The sequence below is a fragment of the Agelaius tricolor genome, unplaced genomic scaffold, assembly GCF_023055355.1.
Source record: "Agelaius tricolor isolate 1412-34295 unplaced genomic scaffold, bAgeTri1.0.p SCAF_50, whole genome shotgun sequence".
Classification (NCBI taxonomy): domain Eukaryota; kingdom Metazoa; phylum Chordata; class Aves; order Passeriformes; family Icteridae; genus Agelaius; species Agelaius tricolor.
The window spans coordinates 1,293,113-1,314,220 of record NW_027269310.1 but is presented as its reverse complement, the minus strand read 5'-3'; the positions used below and the strand labels follow the sequence as shown (position 1 = coordinate 1,314,220).

The following is a 21,108-nucleotide window of genomic DNA, read 5'->3' as shown; positions in this document are numbered from 1 at the left end:
GCTCACCGTGCCATGGAACGGAACCCGGTGACCAAGGCCCCTTTGTGACACGTGGGAAATAGAAGCTTGCCCGGCTGCTGGGAGCACGCAACGGGGCAGAACAGGACAGAGCGGTGCCGTGAGGAGCCCCCGCACCGCGCACTCGTTCCTGTCTGACCCGGACCCTTTGTGAGGCCTTATTCCTGCAGCTGAGCTCCAGGCCAGGCCACAGGACTTGGTGACGCGTGGCCTTGCCGAGACTTCTCTTCTGCAGGTGCTCTTGAGGGCAGAGCATGGGACTTGGTGCCCCAGAGGCATCTCCCATCCCTGCCATCAGTGCCCTCGAGGCCTGACCACAATCCTTGACTCCTTGAATCCGTGACTCCTCCACAATCCAGGAGTCTCCGGTGCTTGTGGCAGGAGCCCTCGAGAGCAGAGTGCAGGACTTGCTGTCCTGTAGCCTTGCCCAGGCTTCTGTCTTGAAGGTGCCTTCCAGGCACAACTGCAGGACTTGCTGACTCAGAGCTTTTCCCAGGCATCTCTCCTGCAAGTAGCCACAAATCCAGGCACTAACATGGAGCAGAGACCCCTGAGAGCGCCCAAGGTGGCCTGGGGGGAAGAGGAGGAAGAAGGCCCTGCAGCTGCCCCAGCACAGGAGACCAAAGAGGTGCTGCCAATTGAACAGCTGCAGGAGGGTGAGTGGCAGAGCTGGGCCACAGGCTTGGTGCCTGCAGCCAGCTTGGCGCCTTTGCATCCCATCCCATCCCATCCCATCCCATCCCATCCCATCCCATCCCATCCCATCCCATCCCATGCCATCCCCTGGGCCATGCCCATGGACAGGACAAAAAAGGGGCCGGGCAGACACCCCGCAGAGGCTGTGCTCCATCCCCTGGGGCATCCCGGGGCTCTCCCTGCCTGGGCAGCGCAGGGCTGGGCCGTGTTCTCCGGCCTCTCCCGCAGCCCCTCAGCTCTGGCTGTGCTCGCTCTTTGCCAGGTGCAGCCCTGGAGCGCACACAAGAGCAGGAGCCCGCCCGTGGCCTCTTCCGCAGAACAGCGCAGGTAGCTGCAGCCATCCCCACCTGGGCTGGGCCTGCTGGCACCGTGCTTGGAGCATTGCCAGCAACATGCCTGGCTTCTTGCCCTTCTCCTACAGCTGGTTTGCAAATTCATCAAGAAAATTCGGGCGGAAGAGACCAGCACCATGGGCACTGGGCTCAGAGCCTATTTGCACATCTTCAAAACCAAGACCAGTGCTGCTCTGCTGGATATGCTCGTAGAGGAGGGCTTTTCCAAGCCAAAGCAAGTAAGCAGCCTGTGGCCAGGCTTTGATCCTGCCAGGAATTGCTTGCTCTCCCAAGCCATGCCTGCTGCTCACTGGAACTCTTGGAGGCCATGGCAGCGTGGTGGCAAGGGGAGCACTTGTCTGGAGAAGCTGGGGACATTCCTCCCTCTGGCAGCTTTCCAAGTCTCCCCGTGCCTTCTCCAGGTGCCCGCCATGGTCAGGTACATCCACCAGTGGCTCCTGGCCAATCAGTTTGCTGAGCACAGGCTGAACAGGAGCCTGCTGGATCTGACGGAAGCACAGCCCGCTGACGTAGTCGTGACGCTCCTGCGCGTGGCCCCGTCCTGTGACAGGTATGGGGCCCACGTGCCCAGAGGGGCTCAGGGCTCCCCAGCCCATCAGCCTGTACAGCCTGGCCCAGGTTGGACAGGTTGTAGCTTGGCCTGAGCAAAAGAGAGTTCCAGGGCCCTCTGGCTGCTCCCTTTGCCAGCCCTGGCACGTCAGGCCCCGAGCCTGCTGCCATGCTCCCTCGCTGCCCCTCAGGGGCCTGTCCCCACAGGCCTGGGCTGCCTGGCTGCTGCTGGCCAGTGGCATTGGGCAGAGGCAGAGCTGGCAGCCAGCTCAGCTCCCCACTGCTGCCCAGGCCCCGCTGCTGTGTCTGAGACCCCCCTGAGACAGAGCTCTAACCCCACAGAGCTGCTTTCACCATGTGGAAGAGCATCATGTGCTCGCCCAGGACTGCAGAGCCGGCGCTGCTGATACTGCTGCACGTGCTGGGGAGCTGGCCCAAGCACAGCACGTGCACCGCCGATGGGGACAAAACGGGTGTCTTTGGCCTGGCTGTGAGTTTCTCTAACTGGCCTTTGCTGGCCCCAAGTCCGCCTCTCCAGCAGCTCTCCATCCCCCTTCCCCCAGTGCATCTCCCTGCCGCAGGCGCTGGCCTGAAACCTGGCCCAGGGGCAGCTCCAGGCCCAGCAGGCCCCGTGCTCCTTAACTAAACAGGAGGCTATTTGCCTGTCATTATCTTCTCCTGGCAATCCATTCACAACCTGTTTGGTTGGATTGGCGGCAGATCCCTGGCCGTGCCCTTCACATATACCAACTTGTAAGGTCAGCAATGCTAGGACGAGTGTGGATAATTGGGATCAGTGGATTTCTCACTTTCCTATAGCACTGCAGGAACCCCAAGAGTTAGAGCTGTTAGGGTCAGTGATGGCAGATGCATGCATTCATTTTAACTATAGAAGCCTGCTGTCAGTCAAAAACCATTCTAATGTTGTAACTTCCAGCATGGCTGTCTACCGTAATGCATTGGCCTGGTGCAATTATACAACAAAGAGAGGGTGAGTCTCATCAAATGACCCTATTCAATTGCCAGCAGGATATTTCCTGATATGCGGAGACCGTGCTTGGGCCAGTATCCCATCAATGCTGCACGGGGGACCATGTACACTTGGACGGCTGTCTCTACTTACACCCAACATGTCCATGATACTGAACATGAGCCGCCACCATCGTAGAAGCAAACGAATGGCTCATGCATTTGCAGTGGACTGCCAGGATGATGTAAAGTTTTGGTCTCCAGTGGTCATAGTTGCAGCATCTTTCTTAACTCCAGGGGTATCGGCAGCAGGTGCTCAGGCTATTTTAAACAAGTTAGGATGTTGGCTTGCTAAACAAACAAATGCAACTTCTTTGGCAATTTCGAGTCTTTTGCTTGATGTTGATTCTATTCGCCATGCGACACTTCAAAATAGAGCTGCAATTGATTTTCTTTTACTTGCACAAGGCCATGGTTGTGAAGAATTTGAGGGCATGTGTTGCATGAATCTTTCTGATCATGCGCAGTCTGTTCACTCACAGCTCTCTGAGTTGCGAAGGTTAACTGGGAACTTACAGGTAGAATCAGGCCTGGGTATTGATGGATGGCTCAAATCTTTAGGCTTAGGATCATGGTTACGTTTTATTGTTAAGGTAGGCATTGTAGTAGCCATTGTAGCTTTGTTGTTAGTATTAATTTTACCATGTTTTTGTATATGCTTACAGAATATGGTGCAAAAGATGATATCTACCACATTCAATCATGCTTGTTCAACAGAAAAACGGGGGAAATGTGGAGAGCTTTGTGGATAATTGGCTAGCTGAGAAAGGCCACTTTGATGTGATACCGTTGCATAAGGATAGGGGAAACAAACTGGGGATTAAGTAATCAGTGTCCAATCACTGACAAGGGTCATGGTGACCTTTGCTGCAACATGAAGATGGGGGAGAAAATCGCTTGCCAGAAAAATGAAGATAGCCTAGGTAGAATAGCCACAAGAATGTAAACATAGAAACAAAATAATCATTAGAGCATAGAAGTAGGTGTGGTTGATTCATGTGTGTTTTAACCAATAATGAGCTCAGCTTTTGCAATATGTATAAGCTTCATTAACACCAATATAAATATGTGTGAGTTATCAATAAACTTTGAGATTTGCTGTTCACGCATATTGTGTGCTGCAATTCTTCCGCCGTTCTCGACACCGGTTGCCATGGAAACAGTGCCCAGCCCTGCCCCTTTCTGTCTGGCTGACCTGGCCTTTGGCCCTGGCAGTGCCCTTGGCTGCTGGTTCCTGGTGCCTGAGCGGCCAGCGCGGCACAGGGCAGGTGGCCATGGCACAGCCCCCAGCAAGGGATCCCCTCTGGCTCTGGGCACTGACACCAGCCCTGAGCAAGGGGCCCAGGCCAGCTTTCCATGCCCACCAACCATCACAACGGCTCCGGGCATTGCTTGCCATGGCACCAAACCAAGGAACGGGTCCCCGTGGCCGTTGCCATGGCGCCTGCTGGCACCAACCAGTGTCACTGCAATTGTACCTGGAACAGCCCTGGCACCGCTTTGTCCTCAGGGTTGCCATGGCAGCCCAGGGCAGCAGCAGCTGGTGCCCTGCAAGGGCCCTGGGGCAGACGGGAATGAGCAGCAGAGCAGGGGCTGATCCATCCCCAGTGCGCTGCACAGCCCAGGGCAGCGTCCCAGAGCGTCCTCATGCAGCTGCCAACAACATCCCCCCTCTGCAGCCCTGGCCTCTCCCCCAGCTCACACAGGTGCCCCATCCTTGCAGGCACAGACATGGCAGCACTGCCTCAGCAGCCCCTGTTTGCATTGCACACAGCAGGGGCAGCACCCCCATGCTGTTGCTGTGGGGACATGAACCTGAGGGAGCACAAATGCCATCAGCCCCTGGGGCCAGCAAGGGCTGGGGAATGGCAGGGAAACCACCCAGGTTTGTTCTGGCCTCTGCAGTCAGCCAGAAGGTTTGTTCCCATCAGCTGGGAGTTTCCTGTGCCACTGCAGATGCTGTTGCTCAGAGCCAGGGCTGCCTGGCAGCCACCCCCAAACTGCCCTGAGCATTTCCTTGGCTTCACCTTTGCTTTCTTTCCTCTTCCTGATACAAATTTCTTCCTCTTGCCCAGCCCTGCTCCCTCCCCTGCAAACAGCCCATCCCTGGTTGCCCTTCCCTCTCTGGTCCCACTCCCCATTGCAGTTCCTGACTTGGCCCCATGGGAACGTCCCTTGGGCAGCAGGATCATCCTACAAGTGCTGCAGGAATCGTCTGCAGGCTCCTGCAGTGCCTGCTGCTGCTCCCTTGCCAGAGGCACCCCAGGCCAGGGGGGCACATCTGGGCTGCTGTGTCTGCCTCTGGGGCTCCCTGTTCTGGGCAGTGAGGAGGAGCTGCAGAGGCTCTGCAGGACTGACAGGATGGGCTTTGGGGCTGGCAGGAGAAGCTGAGGGACCTGGGCTGCTGGAGCTCCTGAAGAGGAGGCCCAGGGCTCATCCTGCAACTGCTCCAAGGGTGCTTTCAGAGAATCACAGAATCAGCAAGGGTGCAACAGGCCATGGAGATCATCAAGTCCAACCTGTGCCCTGACACCACCTTGTCTCCCCTGGGCCTCCTCTTCTCCAGGATAAACAACCCCAGCTCCCTCAGCTGCTCCTCACAGCTCTTGTGCTCCAGACCCCTCCCCAGCCTTGTTGCCCTTCTCTGGACACGCTCCAGCCCCTCCATGGCCTTCCTAAACTGGGGGCCAGGAACTGGACACAGCACTCGAGGCGCTGCCCAAGCAGTGCTGAACACAGGGGAAGAATCCCTGCCCTGCTCCTGCTGGCCACACCATTCCTGATCCAGGCCAGGAGCCATTGGCCTTCTTGGCCACCTGGGCACACTGCTGGCTCATGTCCAGCCTGCTGTCCACCAGTCCCTGCAGGTCCCTTTCTGCCTGGCTGCTGTCCAGCCCCTCTGGCACCTTGTTGAGGGAGAAAAGGGAAGGGAGGGGAACGGGTCCAGATCCAATCCTTACGGAAATGTGGTGTTTGCTGGCATTGCCAGTTCCCAGATCTTGATATTTCCCTATTCTAGCACAGCCCAAGTCCAGCAATTTGCTGGCACAGAAAGCCAAAACCAGGCAAATACCTGGTACCTACAGCAACCCAATCTCGTGTTTGCTGACACTGCCAGTGCCCATATCCAGAATTTTTCAGATGCCTGCACAGCACAATTCTGGCACAGAAAGATCACATTTGGCAATTTCCTGGTGCCTGCACGTTCCCCACCCAGATCTGGTGTGTGCTGGCACCGCCAGTGCCCACATCTGGCAATTTCCTGGTGCCAGCACAACCCAAATGCAGCAATGTTCTGGCAAAGAAAGCCAAAACCAGGCTCCACCCAGATCTGGTGTGTTGGGGTTGGTTAAAAGAAGAAGGAGACCTTGGCTTAAGGCCGTGGGAAAACCCTCTTTAGTTGGGGTCAGCAGGAGCTCCCGCCCATAATCCTCTTGTTCAGTTATGCAGATTGTTACTAGAAAGTTCTGAGTTCTCTTTGCTACCATTGGTTACATTTTACTGCAAAAATTGTAATATTCATAATCCTTCCTTCCTCTTGGATCCTTCCCTCAGATCCCACCTTAACCCCTCCCCATATATAAATGTATAAATATCCCTGCAGGACCCTGGACCCAGGCTTTTTTCTGCTTTGCTCTGTGTACTGTGCACGCCGTCCTGTTTGTTGTGTTTGCCTGCATTAAAGTTCTGTTTCCAGACAAGCAGATGAAAGCAGTCTCTGTCTGTAAAGTGGCCAGAGCTGGTTCTCAGGGAAACCACTGGCCAATGGTCCGGACGAGGACCAGAAGGTTTCACTGGTGTTTGCTGGCACCGCCAGTGCCCAGATCTGGAAATTTCCCTATTCTGACACAGCCCAAATGCAGCAATTTGCTGGCACAGAAATCCAAAACCCGGCAACTTGCTGCTACTGGCTCTGGCACCGCCCACATCTTGTGTTTGCTGTGCCAGCGCCCAGATTTGGAAATTTCCCGGTGCCAGCAGAGCCCAAATCCGGCAGATTTCTGTTGCTGCCAACGACACCACCCAGATCTGGTGTTTGCTGGCAGCGCCAGCGCCCAGATCTGAAAACTTCCTGGTGCCAGCACAGCCCAAGTGCAGTGATTTGCTAACACAGAAAGCCAAAAGTTGGAAATTTCCAGGTTCTGGCTCCAGCACCATCCAGATCTGGTGTTTGCTGGGACCACCAGTGCCCAGATATGGAAATTTCCCAGTGCCTTCACAGCCCAGGTCCAGCAATTTGGTTTTAGCTAGCTTAGGCAGAGAAGTTCCTGGGACTGGGACTTTCCTTTTTCTTGGAACTGTTGAAACCTGCTCTGGACTGAAAACCCAGAAAAACACCTGCAGCTCACACCTGTGGCCCACCGAGGTCTGGGACGCTGCATTCCAGCACCAGAGGGACTTAGAAGAGACCGAGTGAGCAAACTACAACCCACAAAAAGGACTTTCTGAATTTGACATCTCTTCAGCACTGTCAGAGGTTTTATTTAATATTATTCATTTTTCATGCTTGGGAATACTTTACTTGTTAAATAAACTGGTTTTGTCCACTTTTCTCCAGGGAAGTTTTTTCCGAAACTAGTAGGGGGAGGAGCCGCTTGAAGTTGCTTTCTAGACGGACCCCTTTTGGAGGTTTCCTCCCAAAATTTGCCCTAAACCAGCACAAACAGTCACAATGGAAACTTCACCAGTGGCACAACACCCCAGCCCACCAGGAAAAGAAAGGACATGTAAAGTTCTCCAAACATTTGTCCTGCTTTGCTGCAAAAGTCCTGCTGCAGACACTGTGCAGTGTGGAAAGCCAAGAGAAGCTGCAGCTGGTGGCAAATCTTGGGACAGAAGCTTGACCTTGTTCTCCAGGAGAGATTCTTGGCAAGAGCAGACAGGAGAAGATTCCTGGAAAACTGGAACAGCTTTCCAGAAGTGAAATGAAAATGAAAGAAACAATCCAAGATGTATTCCTCTATTTATTTCTATGCTCCCCTTTTCCAGGTTGCACTACTTCTCCATCCCAGGAATTCCAGATGCACTGCACCTCTAAGATCGGTGGCTTAGTGATTTTTAGACACTCTAAAATACCATGAGGCACACAGAGTTTTCCTTCCCCTGTTTTTACTGGAAGGCAACACTGGAGATGTAAGTGCAGTGCTGGGCTCAGGTAGGAATCCTAGCCCAAGGGAAGGTGTCCCGCCAGTGTTTGCCCCTCAGCCAGGCCAATGCAGAGCAGCAAGCGAGGGGATTGCTGTGCCAGTGTGCAGGAGTCAGGGCTCTGCACCTGGGCTCAAGGCTGCAAAGTTCCCGTGTTTGGACAGACTCAGGGGCTGTGCCCGGGGCGCGCGGGGCTCGAACGTGGGGCTCGTGGGGCGAGCGGGGAACGGACACGGGGACGAACGGCCCCGGTGCTTCAGTTGCAGCGGCGGCAGCAGCGGCAGCAGCAGCGGCGGCAGCAGCGGCAGAAGCAGCAAAGCAGATAACTCTATAACTCTTTCTCCTTCTCTCTTTCTTGGTCTTTCTCTCTTTCTGTCTCTGAGTCTCCCTTTCCCGCCGTCGGGCACCCTTCTCCCGGGGTCCCTTGCCCGGCGTCCCTCTCCTCTCCCCGCCTCCCTCTCGTGTCCCCGCCTCCCTCTCCCCCTGCAGGGCCGGGCCATGCCCCCGGCCCGCCCCCGGCCCCGGGCGGGGCTGCCCCGTGCCCGGCCCCGCCCGTCCCGCCGCGGTCTCGCCTCCGCCCGGCTCTGGCCCTACTGGCGGTGGCGCTGCTGGGCGGGCATCAGTGCCGTGTGCGGGGGCGGCATCGCCGCCCTTCGCCTCCGCCTGGCCCGAGCCCGGCCCCGGCCCCGAGGCAGGCTCCAGCCCCGAGCCCGGCCCCGGCCCCGGCCCCTCCCGGGGCCCGCGGAGGACACAGGCGGCGCGGCCGCTGCCGCCGCCTCCGCTGCGGCTTCCCCGGCCCGAGCTCCGCCGCTCGGCAGCGCGGCCGCCGGCCCCGAGCCTCCCGTGCCGCGTTGCGAGGAGCGAAGGCCTGGGCATGGCCGGCCCGGGGCGGCTGAGGGGCGCTCGGGGGCCGTTGCTGGCCCCGGGCCGAGCGCTGACAGCCGCGTCCCGCCCGCAGGGACGGCGCACGACGCCCTGCAGGAGCGCTACCGCCTGGGTTCGCTGCTGGGGCGCGGAGGATTCGGCAGCGTCTTCGCGGCCACGCGGCTCTCGGACGGCGCCCCGGTGAGCGGCGGGGCCGGCGGCGGGCGCAGGACGAGGGGGCGGAGGAGGACGAGGAGGAGGATGGGGCTGGGCAGGGCGGGCGGCGAGCTGAGCCCGCTGCTGTCCTTGGCTTGCAGGTGGCCATCAAGAGGGTACCACGGAACCGCGTGCGGCACTGGGGCGAGCTGGTGAGTGAGCGGGGCCAGCGGCAGCAGCCGGGGCTGCCGGGCGGGGATGAGCCGAGGCCCGGCACGGTGGAAGCCGCCAGGACGCCTCGAGGGGGAGCGGGCGTGGGCGCAGCGCAGGGTGCAGAGCATCCCGGGCTGGCTCAGGGCTTCCCCAGGCCTGGCACGGCATCGGCCCCACTGAGGGCATCGTGCTCCTCCCGCAGCCCGACGGCAGCAGGGCCCCGCTGGAGATCGTGCTGCTTGCCAAGGTGTCCACTGGCTTCCCTGGTGTGGTGCAGCTGCTGGAGTGGCTCGAGCTGCCCAACCACATCGTGATGGTGCTGGAGCGGCCAGAGCGGTGTCAGGACCTGCAGCGTTTCATTCGGGCACGGCGGTTCGTGCCCGAGGAGGTGGCGCGGGAGCTGTTCCGCCAGGTGCTGGAGGCCGTGTGGCACTGCACCAGCTGCGGGGTCCTGCACCGCGACATCAAACCTCAGAACATCGTGCTTGACCTGGCCACCGGGCAGGCCAAATTGATCGACTTTGGCTGTGGCACCTACCTGCAAGAGACAGCCTACACCCACTTTGCAGGTGAGCCCACGTAAGGGTGTACTCCTGGTCCCGGGATCTCATGGCCCAACATCTCCCAGCCCAAGCTGGCTGTGGCAGCGGGGATTCTCCCTTTTGCTGCCAGTCAGGGGACTGAGTCTTCAGCTGAGTTGCTTTAGAGCGGGGCTGGGTGGGGAGCCATCTTCCAGCCCTGCTGGCAGCCTTTGCCAGCCACTCTGCCCAGGACTGGGGCTGGGCTGGGGCAGCCAACCCGCCCAAAACCCCCGTGGGTGGGGGTAGCAGAGAGGGGGGCAGAACCTGTGCCCCAGCCAGTTTGGTGTGCAGGCGAGAGGAAGGGCTTGCACTGCTCCACTCGCTCTGTTTGCCTTTACTTCCTAATATTTTTGGGGCAATGCAGGCAGGGAGGATAAGGGCATGTTTTCCCCAGCACAGAGAGGGTTTTTCTTTGCTTGTCGTGGTCAGGCTTAGCCGGGGCTTCCTCTGCCCTCTTCTGACACCAGTGGCTTCTTTTCCAAGCCTTAGTTTGTGCACAAGTCCCAGGTGCTGGCGAGAGGGCAGTGGTCACCCTGTGTGCCACTGATGCAGCCCCCGCAGGCCCAGGGATGCTGGGGCCAGGCTCTGGGAGCAGCAGCATCCCCCTGCTGAACTCCATCTGTATTCCATAGGAACACCATCCTACAGCCCCCCGGAATGGACCCACTTTGGCTGGTACCATGGCGAGGCAGCAACGATCTGGTCCCTGGGCATCCTGCTGCACCAGATGGTCTGCGGGGAGCACCCTTTCAGGAGGGGCCGGAACCTCAGCTGGGGCCAGTTCCCGCTGCCACAAGGGCTCTCTCAAGGTGGATCCTCTTCTCTGGGCACGGGGGGAATCCCAGTGCTGGGAGCCAGCAGCGGGCTTGTGAGCATCCTGCTCTGGCAGCTGCTGAGGAGGTGGCACATGTCCTGCTCTCCTCCAAAACAGGGAATTGATGGGAAAGTTTAGGCCCAGCCCTGAGCACATCCAGAATGGCCTGGGCATGGCAATAGTGGGGCAAAGCAGACAGGAGCCTTCTCTGGCTGACCGGCACTTTCTGCTTTCTCTGCCCAGAGTGCAAAGATCTGATCAGGTGGTGTTTATCCGTGAACTCCTTGGAAAGACCCACATTAGAAGACCTGTTCTCTGATCCTTGGGTGCAGGATATTCCTCGGCCATAGAAGAAGGGAGAGAGCCACAGGCACACTTTGATCCAGGGCCCTGGTAAGTTGCAGCTCCACACATGCCTTGGCAATCAGAAGCAAAGGAACCCAGACCTTTTTGTGCTGCCTGTGTCACTGCATGGGGGTCATGGGATGGGCACACGCAGCCCTTGTGCTGCAGCTGAGCTGCTCTGCCCAGCACTGGTGGCTGCCATCCAAGCTGGTTTTGCTTGTGCTGGTTCCCTGACAGCTGGGGCCCTGGGCAGAGCCCTGAGAGCCTGGTCTGCCCCCAGGGAAGGAGCAGGAGCCCCTGGAGAAGCTGTACTGGGTGGGGATGCTGCTGCTGCTGCTGCTGCTGCTGCTGCTGCTGCTGCTGCTGGAGACAGCCAGGATGGCACCAAGGATGAGAAGCTCTTCCTCAGCTTGGCCACTGGAGGCTGAAGGTGATGGACTTTGATTCTGGCACCTTCTTCAAAGCCAGACTCCACAGGGAATTTGCAGGTGAGTCCCCACCCGGGGAAATGCTGCCAGATTTGGGCATGGCCCAGCCTGGCTGTGAAGCAAAGGTTCCCCCTGTGCTGGGGCAGATGCAACTCATCCTTCAGTCGCTGCCCAGCTGCTTCTGGCAGGGCTGGGGCATGGGCTGGGCTGGGTACAAAATGGGAGTGGGCTCCTGGCCCTGCCAACAGCCCCCAGCAGCCACCGTGGCCTGGGCTGGGGCTGGGGCTGGGGCAGCCAGCCCGACACAAGCAAAGCCCCATGGTGGGAGCAGAGGTGGGACTCCAGAAGCTGTGCAGGGGCTGCTTTGCTCTGCAGGCAAGGAAGGGCTGGGCTGCTGCACTGCCCTTGTTTGCTTTGGGATGACCGTGATTTTGGGGGGCAGTGCAGGGTGGAAGTGAGAAAGTGTGGGCTTCCCTCACCCATGGCTGGGTTTTTCCCTACCATGTAGGAGTTGGGCCTTCCTCAAGGCCCTGAGAGAGATAAGAGTTTTTCCTGTTTTTCTTGTTTTCCCTTTTTGTCTCTAATCTCTTTTCAAGAATGTGTTGTTTGTTTTTCCAGAGGAAGCGTTCCAGGTGGTCCAGTGCGGATGGGGAAGTGCTTGGGAGCAGCTGTGGCATGGATGGGCGGTGGCCTTGGAGAAGGCTGAGGACGTGGTTTGGGAGCAGCTTTTCTTGCAGCCGTGGCTGGCGTGAGGTGGGTCCCTGTGTGCTTGGCAGGGTGGGATCAGAGCTTTTGGGAGATGGCAGCGAGCACAGGAGCATCCTGCTCTGGGCAGCTGCTGAGGGCTGGATGTGCCGTGGCTGGCTGCAGGCTGGGCACATGTCCTGCCCTCCTGCTCTGCTGCCAAAGGCAGCAGGGATGGGCAGCTCTGGGCACAGCTCTGGGCACAGCCAGCATGGCCTGGGCCCCGCAGGCCTTGGCACAAGGGCACAGGAGCCCTCAGCTGAGGGGCACTTTCTGCTTTCTCTCCTTGCAGCCGGGCTCTGCGGCTGCTGAGGCTGCTCTGGGCTCTGCCAGGGCTCTGCTGGGCTCAGCCCTGGGCCCAGCTGGGCTGGCTCTGCCCTCCCATTGCTCTGACAGCTTTGCATCAGACGAGCCCGTTGCCAGCACAGCGCCTGAGCTTTCTGCTTTGGCAGCTGAGTGAGACTCTGCTGCAGGCCCAGAGATTGCAGCTGGGGACACACATCCAATTGGCAAGAACCCAAACTCTCCACAGTCCCAGCTGAACGCCTGGATCTGCACAGGGTGTTTGTCTGTCCCATTCTTCCTTCTTGATTGGCTGGAATTGTGCAATTGCACTTTCTTCCTCCTCTAGAAGTGCCTGAGTGGGCCAAAGCTGGCGAGTGGGCCGTGTTCCTGAGGCAGTGCAGTCTGGAGCTGATGGATGGAGAATTGCCCTTCTTCACTGCCAAACCAGAGCAAAAAGCCCTAAGTGGCACTTGGTGTCTCTAAGAAATCCCTGAGAGTTTCAAAGGGAATGTGCAGCTCATTCCCAGGCTGAGAAGGAAGGTCGTCTTCTAAAGGATTTGGGCTTGGACAGAGTTTCCATTCCCAGTCCTGCTTGGAGCGGGAAGGGCACAAAGCAATTTCCTCTTGCTTTGAGCACAATTTCAAATGGCAATGTTGGAAACAAAGCCCAAAATCTTTTCAAAGGCTGCTGAGGTCAGTAAGATCCACGCCATCAGCACATTTACAATGTAAATAACTGAGTTCCCCTTTAAAAAAGATCATTTACCTCTTAATGCAAAGTTTCAGAACTTTTTCACTAACACTTGGGTTTTGTTTTCATCTTTCACATTTTATATAGTTTTTTTTCTTTTGCCTTTTTTTCCTTTAAATAGAAAACATGTCCTAGAGAAGGAATGTCCTTTGCTCCTGGTTCCTGTGTGGAGCAGCTCCCTTGCTGCTGGCTGAGCTGCTCAGGCAGAGCCCGGCAGCTCCTGGCCCTGCAGGGCTGAGGCTTTTCCCCGTTGCTGGGCACAGACTGATGGAGCAGCACTGCTGAACATGGGCACACACAGAGGGCCCAGCAGCAGCTGCCTTTGGCCACCTGAGGCTCCAAGGCCCAACCTCTGAGCAGCCAGGGCTGGAAGAGACTGGCAGCATCTGATCCCTGACTCTGGGCCAGGGCTGCACAAATGACCCCACAGCAGCAGCAGCAGCAGCAGCAGATGGAGCTGACTTTCAGCACAGCCCCTGCCCCTGTTCCCTCCCGTGTGCAGCGGTGTCAGAGCAGCCTGAGGCACCTGGGAGCCCCCAGTGCCAGCAGGGACTTGAGATGGCAGCCCTGGGCTCCTGGAGGCTGTGCAAGGAACGGAGCTGGGCACTCCCTGTCCATGGGGAGCTTGCAGATGGAAAAGGCTGCTGTGCCCAGGCAGCTCCAGGGGCACAGAAAGGAGGCTCTGGGGCACTGGATCTGTGCCAGTGCCACAGTCCTGGGCAGCAGCCAGCCAGCCCTGGGGGAACAGAGGGCACAGCAAGAGGGACAGAAGCAGGCAAGGGCAGAGACTGGGAAGAGCCAGGCCTGCGAGCAGGAACAGCTGCTCCATTGCACTCTTGGAGAAAGCTCTTGGCTGCTTCAAAGCGCTGGAAGGCGTGAAGGGCAGAGAGGAGGCCACAGCAAACAATGCTCCTGTTTGCACAGCCTCCCCTCTGCGTGTCCCAGAAGGAATTGGATGGACTGGATTCGTCTCTCCGAGTGCTCTCGTTCAGCATGAGCAGCTCAGCACCAGGAGCTGAAGGAGCTGAAGCCTCAGGCCACGGGAGCTGGGCAAGAGGGAACTTCTGGAGCAAAGTAATGCTGCTGAAATAGCCCCAGCTGAATGCAGCCGATATCATCATGGAATCACAGAATCCTTTCTGTTGGAAAAGCCCTCTGAGCTCACCCAGTGCAGCCGCTCAGCCAGCAGTGCCAAGCCCAGCACTAAAGCACGTCCCTGAAGTGCCAAGGCCTGGACAGCAGCCCTGAGTGAGGCCTGGACAGCAGGCCCTGAGCCCAAGGTGGCCTCTGGAGGAACCTTCCAAGCAAAGGTTACCTTTGTATCTGCTCCCTGATGAGATATGCATGGTCATTAGCACTGTGATAGATGTAGCCACTCCTTAGTGAAACATGGATGGACCTTTGTGTATTTAGAAGCACGACAAGGCCATGAAATCTGACATCTGGCCTTGTGTGGGGCTGAAGGATCAAAGTCAGCTGCCTTGGCTCCTCCTTGAGGCCTGGCCAGGCTTTGGGAGGGAGCCAAGGGGAGGATGAAAGCAGATGTTGGCACACTAGCAGTGCTGTCAGTTTGTTCATGCAGCACTGCCAGAGCTGGGCCCTCTCCCAGCGGGCTTGGAGCCTCAGTGGGGCTGGAGGCACCTGCAGGAATTGCCAGTGCCCAGGAGTGGCTCTGCAGCCCTTGGCTGTGACAGCTTCCCCAGCTGCTGTGTGCATCTGGGGGATGGCAAAGGCTGAGGGGAAATGCTGCTGCATCTTTCTTAATCACTGCAGGCAATCTTTGGTGGGGATGATTGGGTGCATTGCTGAGCTGCTCCTTTTGTGATTCTTTGCTGCTCTGAACTGCAGGAAATGACACTGATTCCTCCAGTTGGAGTCTGTGTCTTTGGTGCTGACTTTGGCCACTGGTCAAACCAAACTGGCCCAGTCTGGCCAGATCCCAACCAAATGTCACTTGTTCAATGTCAATGTGAGGCATCAGTGTCATCAGAAATTCCCAGATGGGAAGCCCTTCCCTGGAGTTCCCTGGCTCTGCAGTGGGCTGAGGTGGGAGCCCCGTGGGAGCAGTGGGGCAGTCGGGTAAAAGAAGCTGCAGCCCTGGATGTCTTCAAATGCATCCAAAAACTGCACATGGAAAAGGAAAAGGACTTGTGGGTTTGGGCAGACAAAGATGAATTTGTTAAGAGTCCATTGGAAACAGCACCTTCAGAAGGAACAATTATTGTTGGAATGCTCCCACATGGAGCAAGAGCAGAAGGTTTTAATCTTGAGCTCAGCTGCATTTGTGCCAGTGAAATATCAATATACTACATAACTATATGTATTTATTGTATAATAAGACCTTAATATATATATTATAGATATATTATAGATATATGTCTGTATCTATCTGTCTATATGTATATCAATATGTATATCTACATATGAAATAATAATAATGTGAAATAGTGCTGACAATACTAATTTGGTAGCTTTGGCTGCTCAAGAATGTAACTCTAAATACCCTACAGAACAGGATTGGCCAGGACCGTACTGTCAGTGGTCAACTTTGTGAGATTGTATACAATTAAAAAAGGAGGAAGGGAGGAAATTGGCTATTTCCCCAGGGTTTGGTGATACTGTGATGCAGAGTGCTTTGTCTGTTGCTGTGAAAAATACAGGGATGAAGCCTGCAGGGTTTTTCATGTACCAGACTATGCACAAGCTGCAGGATTGGTTGAACGGGTGAAGGGGTTGTTAAAAGAGCAGTTGAAAAAATGAGGAGATGGGAACCTTTGCCCATGGAGAACCCATCTCCCAGATGTGCTCCTTGCCCTGAACAATGGCCCACGGGGGAAATGGAAACCCCCTGGCTGTGCACGGCTGCCCCCAATTTGCAAATCCAACCATGGGCAGTGAGACTTGGACTGCCTGGGAAATTGTTCTGGCTGTGATGGCCCCTGGCAGGGCCAGCCCAGAGGCTGCAGGCCTGGGCCTTCATGCATTGGAATTAATGAGGATGAATTCAAAGCAAATGAGAGCCATCAATACTGAAACAGGAATTCAGATTCCTCCAGGACACTTTGCTTTGGTAACTGCTCCCTTGGAGCTTGGCCTTGCAAAGTGTTCATGTCATGGCAGGAGGAATTGATGCAGAATATGCAGGAGAAATTACAGTAATTCTGTTAAACAATAGTGAACAAGATTGGATTATTCAACCCCATGACAGAGTAGCACAATTATTGATTTTGCAATTTTGAGAACGATTGTGAAAAAAGGAGCTCCAGCTGCAATCACCAGCGTTTGTGGAGATAAAGGGTTTGGATGCAGCCGTCCTAATAATGGAGCCAGAGTGTGGGTCCGGAGGCCAAATGGCCCTCCCGAGGCAGCTGAAGGAGCAGCTCCTGGGAAAGACAACTCTGAGTCCTGAAAGCTGGGCAGCAACAATGGGAATGTGTCCCTGCAGCCAAGGATTGTGTGTGAGAACAAGTAGATCTGACAGGATATTGTTTTACACATGCTGCCAGACCAAATCTCCCTGTTTGCCCCAAGGGCCCCTTTGGCAATTGCTCTGATCCACGGGGCTCCATGGGAAGGCTGCTGTGACACTGAGGGACTTGCACAGGAATTGCATCCAGGAGCCTGGGTGCCCCTCAGGGACTGGGACCCGGCCCCTTCCAGCCAGAGGGGAAAGGGCCCCCCAAGCCTTGTTAGCCCCAGACAACATGGTAAAGCTGAACAGCAAAGGGCCTGGGGGCATTATTCTGGAATTAAAAAGGTGCCAGCTCCATGGACAACAGAATTCTTGTTCCTAACTCCAAGGAGATTGAGAAAAAAGAATGAAGAACGGTGTCACTGAAGTACTACTGATGTGTGTAAGGTGTACCTTGATAGTCAGCCAGAATCTTTGTCTGCCACAAACACCTCTAGTGTTTGACCAAGGGGTTAGTCATCAAAATGTAATGATGAGTTCTGATGGATTGCTGAGCTTATCCTTTTGTAATTCTTTGCTAATGCTGATGTGCTTTGCTGAGCTTATCCTTTTGTAATGCTTTGCAGCTGTGCATGATATAAATGCCACAATTCCTTCAGTTGGTGTCTGTGTCTTTGGTAGTGACCCTGCCCACTGGTGAAACAGGGCCCCCTCTTGCCTAAGTGTTACCTGGGAAGGCAAAAAGCCTCCCTCCAAAATTCCCCCCTTGCTCCTTGTTCCCCCCTTCATAGCCTGAGCATGATGTGCTCTGGTCTGGGCTGTGCCCGGGGTCAGTTGGGGTCACCTGTCCTGGCTGTGTCCCCTGCCAAGCTCCCCCGCAGCCCCAGCCCCTCCCCAGCGTGGCTGGACGAGGGGCAGGACAGGCCTTGGCTGTGCTGCAGCTCAGCAAGAACAAAACCATCTCTGCGTGCTCAGCGCTGTGCTCAGCACCCGGCCCAGCAGTGTCTCAGTGCCAGGGGCTGTGCCCTCAGTGCCTGCCAGGGCTTTCCATGGCAACTGCCAGGCCAGGTGCCCCAGGTGTCCCCCCAGTGCCGAGTGCCATGGAAACAGTGCCTAGCCCTGCCCCTTTCTGTCTGGCTGACCTGGCCTTTGGCCCTGGCAGTGCCCTTGGCTGCTGGTTCCTGGTGCCTGAGCGGCCAGCGCGGCACAGGGCAGGTGGCCATGGCACAGCCCCCAGCAAGGGATCCCCTCTGGCTCTGGGCACTGACACCAGCCCTGAGCAAGGGGCCCAGGCCAGCTTTCCATGCCCACCAACCATCACAACGGCTCCGGGCATTGCTTGCCATGGCACCAAACCAAGGAACGGGTCCCCGTGGCCGTTGCCATGGCACCTGCTGGCACCAACCAGTGTCACTGCAATTGTGCCTGGAACAGCCCTGGCACCGCTTTGTCCTCAGGGTTGCCATGGCAGCCCAGGGCAGCAGCAGCTCTGCAGGCAAGGGGCCATGGAACCTGGCTGCAGAAATGGCTCCTGGGGCTGCTTTCCAAGGAAACCTGAATTGATGGCGGTTGCCATGGCACCCAAACCCAGCACTGGGGTCCCCGCAGTGTCCATGGCAACAGCCCCTTGCAATGGCCCACTGCCTGTTGGGATGATGATCCACCCTCACAGCTGGCCCAGGGCAGGGCTGGAGTGCTCTTGGTGCCACCTTGGGCTTGGCACACACTTGAGGAGGATGTCTGTTTGTAATGGGGAAACTCAGGAGTTTTAGATGGCTTCAAAACTCAAAGAAGGAAAATCCCTCTTTGCCTGAGTGCAGCCACTTCTCCAAGCAAAGCAGCTCCCAGGTGAGTGAGGAGAGACACCATGGGCTTGGGGAATGTGGAGCAAGGTTGTCCACACTGGCTCAGAGCTCAAGGCACAGCTTCTCTGAGCAGGCCAGACCTCCTTAGGACAGTCCCTGCATCAATATCAGTCACTGAATGCTGCAATCACTTCTTGTGTAATAAGAAAAGCAATAAAAGACACCCTTTCAAATAGGAATACATATTTCCTAGAAGCTCTTTGAACTATTTCTCCATAACTATTTCTCCATAACCCTCCTAATGAATTGCACAGGAGCAGAGGGAAATCAAGGCAGAGCCATGGTTTGTCAGGACTTGCTTGATCCTCATGAGCCTCACTGTGCATTTGGAGCTGAGCCCTTGAACCTCAGGGCCTGGGAGGAGATTGCACAAACCTTGCCTGGAGTCAGAGTCAGAGGAAACACCCAAAGTGTCTCCAGGCATTCATGGCTCCCACTGAGGTCCCTGTCCAACACAGGTTCCTCATGGACTCCTTGGAGGAGAGAATTGGTGGCCAGGATGGCACAAAAACCTCTCAGACACTCAGTGTGGAAAGGAAAATCCAAAGTACCTTCAACACCTTGAGTGTCTCAGAGCATGAATGAGCCCCACTGAGTGTCAGTACAAAGCTCTCCAGGGACTCATTAACGCAGATAATTGGGGCCATGATTGCACAAAGCTCTCCCAGAGTCTGGATCCAAGGGGAAACACCAAGTACCTTAAAAGAACTGAAGTACCTTGAAGCATTCATGAGCCCCACTGAGTGGTGTTACTGACAGAGCCTCTGCAGGGACTAATTACAGCAGGTAATTGGAGGCCATGATTGCACAAAGCTCTCAGAGACTGCAAGGCCAAAGCCAAACCCCAAGTCCTTTGAAAAAGCTGCAGCCCCTGCAGGGAGCATTCAGGAGCCGCCAGGGCCATTGCTGAGCAAGGCTCCCCAGGGACTCCTTGCAGCAGATCCTTGAGGCCCCTGGGATGTGGGCTAGGGGGGGATGCAGAGGGCAGCACAAGGGGCTGGCAGTGCCCAGCCTGGCTGGGGCTGGGCCAGGAGGCCCCAGGGCCTCAGCACAAGGTGTCTCCTCCCAGCCCTTGCTGGCACAGACCCTGCTGTGCCCCAGGGCACCAAGCCTTGGCTTCTCTTTGTCCCCAGCTGCCATCAGTGCCTCCAGTTCTCTGCTCTGCCTGGGGCCTGGGGACACTTTCTCTGTCGTGTCCCTCAGTGGGAGCCACTACAAGTCCCAGAAACTTTGGAGTTGGATTGTGACTTGGAGTTCTGCAGAGGCTTCTTCAGCTCCCTCTCAGGGCCTGATGTTCAGGGCCTGAGCACAAAGGCCCAGAGGCTCCTAAAGTCCTTGTGCTGTGTCTGTGCTGCTGAGCTGGGCCGGGCTCCTGGCCCAGAGGCAGCTCCTGGCAAGGGCAGCAGAGCTGCAGAGAGACAGCTCTGGGCAGGAGCAGCTCCTGTGCACAGCCCAGCAGGGCTGGGGCACTGCCTGCAGCCAGCCCGGGCACAGCACAGAGGCACAGAGAGCTTCAAGCAGGCAGGGCTGGGAAGGGGCTGGGAAGTGCCTGGGGCACAATCCCTGCCAGCCCTTGGCACAGCAACCTCTGGCTGCAGGACAATGCAGCTGCAGCTCCTGCACTGATCTCCTAAAGCTGCAACATCCCAATGCCTGCAGACTCTGGCAGTGCATCTCTGAGGATTTCTGCTGCAGGGGAGCTGAAATGCTCATGAAGCTCTCACATGCTGATCAGTCTCAGAATATTTCCAAGACAAGGATTTTGATTGAAATTAGGCAATTTCCTAAGACTTTGTCTTCAGATTCCTACTACTGGAGAGTGGCAGGGAGGGGGGATAATTATTAAAGGATGATTATGAATTATTAGTTCTGAATTTTGGCAAGTGGTGCCTGAGATCACCAAACTGTTCCTTTTAGTGACCAGCAGGTTCACAGGAGATCCCTAATGTGCCTTCAGCCACTGTGCCCATGGACAGCAGCAGCAGCAGCTTTGCTGGAGCCATCAGGCTCAGTCTGAGCTGTCCTTTCTGCAAGCTGCAAAGAGAAGCTGCCCCCAGGCAGTGCCCTGCAAACAGGCAGGGTTCTGTCAGGCCAAGGAGAGTGCACAGAGCTTTGGGCTCTGTGAGTGCTGGTACAGAGAGATCAGGCACAGGGAAACCCCTGCAGGAGGAAAATCTCCAGGAAGCAGAGAGAGGATCAGGGAAGGAGAGAAAACAGAACCCAGCAATGCTGTGGCAGGGAGAGTTGAGAGATGTGCACAGGATCCCCTGCAGTGCAGCCCCTCCCTCTGAACAAGCCCCCTCCCTCCTGTGCCCCAGCCAAGCCTCTGCCCTCAGGCCCGGGGCTCCAAGGTGTGCAGCCCCTCCTGTGCAGGCAGAGCTGCAGCAGAGCCGTGGGGCAGCTCTGCAGCCCCGGGCCCAGTTCCCTCTGCAGAGCACAGGGCTGGGAGCAGCTGCCCGGCCCTGGGGGCTCTGGAGGGGCACAGCTGGCTCAGGGTGACGCTGTCCCCAGGGCCCGGCTCTGGGCAATGCTGTCAGGGCAGCCAGGGAAGGAGCTGCATCTCCCTTCAGCCAATGCCAGCAGAAGGACACTTGCAAGTCCCTCTGACATTTCAGTCCAGGCTGGGAGCTTCACCCCAGCGTGCAAACCTGTCCTGGAGCATCTCTGAGTGATAACACCCATGGGCAAAGGCAGAGGTGTTGTGACCCTGAAAATGCTGCTGGGTTGGTGGAATGAGCAACGTGAGTCCTTGGGTACAGAAGTGGAGCTGGGCTCTGCTGGATCCATCTGCTCTCACGGTACCTGGGCGTTTGTAAGAGGAACATGGGAGTGTGAACATCCTCCAGCTGAGCAAAGTGAA

The 21,108-nt window shown here is 56.6% G+C and overlaps 2 protein-coding genes across 2 annotated transcripts in view; both read left to right on the top strand.

Annotated features, from left to right (window-relative positions):
- Nucleotides 1–21,108, top strand: part of LOC139604387 (zinc finger protein ZFP2-like) — a 521,402-nt gene that overhangs the window by 492,901 nt on the left and 7,393 nt on the right. The gene's annotated exons all lie outside the window — the stretch shown is intronic.
- Nucleotides 1,972–10,768, top strand: LOC139604364 (serine/threonine-protein kinase pim-1-like). The gene is made up of 6 exons (XM_071455537.1): nt 1,972–2,106; nt 8,280–8,855; nt 8,972–9,022; nt 9,226–9,592; nt 10,237–10,413; nt 10,662–10,768. The coding sequence occupies exons 1-6, from the start codon at nt 1,972–1,974 to the stop codon at nt 10,766–10,768; spliced, it is 1,413 nt and encodes a 470-aa protein (XP_071311638.1).

Excerpts from the sequence above, each read along its gene's own strand:
- LOC139604364 (XM_071455537.1), top strand. The coding sequence starts at position 1,972 with ATGTGGAAGAGCATCATGTGCTCGCCCAGGACTGCAGAGCCGGCGCTG. Across the intron at positions 9,593-10,236 it reads AGCCTACACCCACTTTGCAG|GAACACCATCCTACAGCCCC; the intron begins GTGAGCCCACGT and ends TGTATTCCATAG. Across the intron at positions 10,414-10,661 it reads GCCACAAGGGCTCTCTCAAG|AGTGCAAAGATCTGATCAGG; the intron begins GTGGATCCTCTT and ends TTCTCTGCCCAG.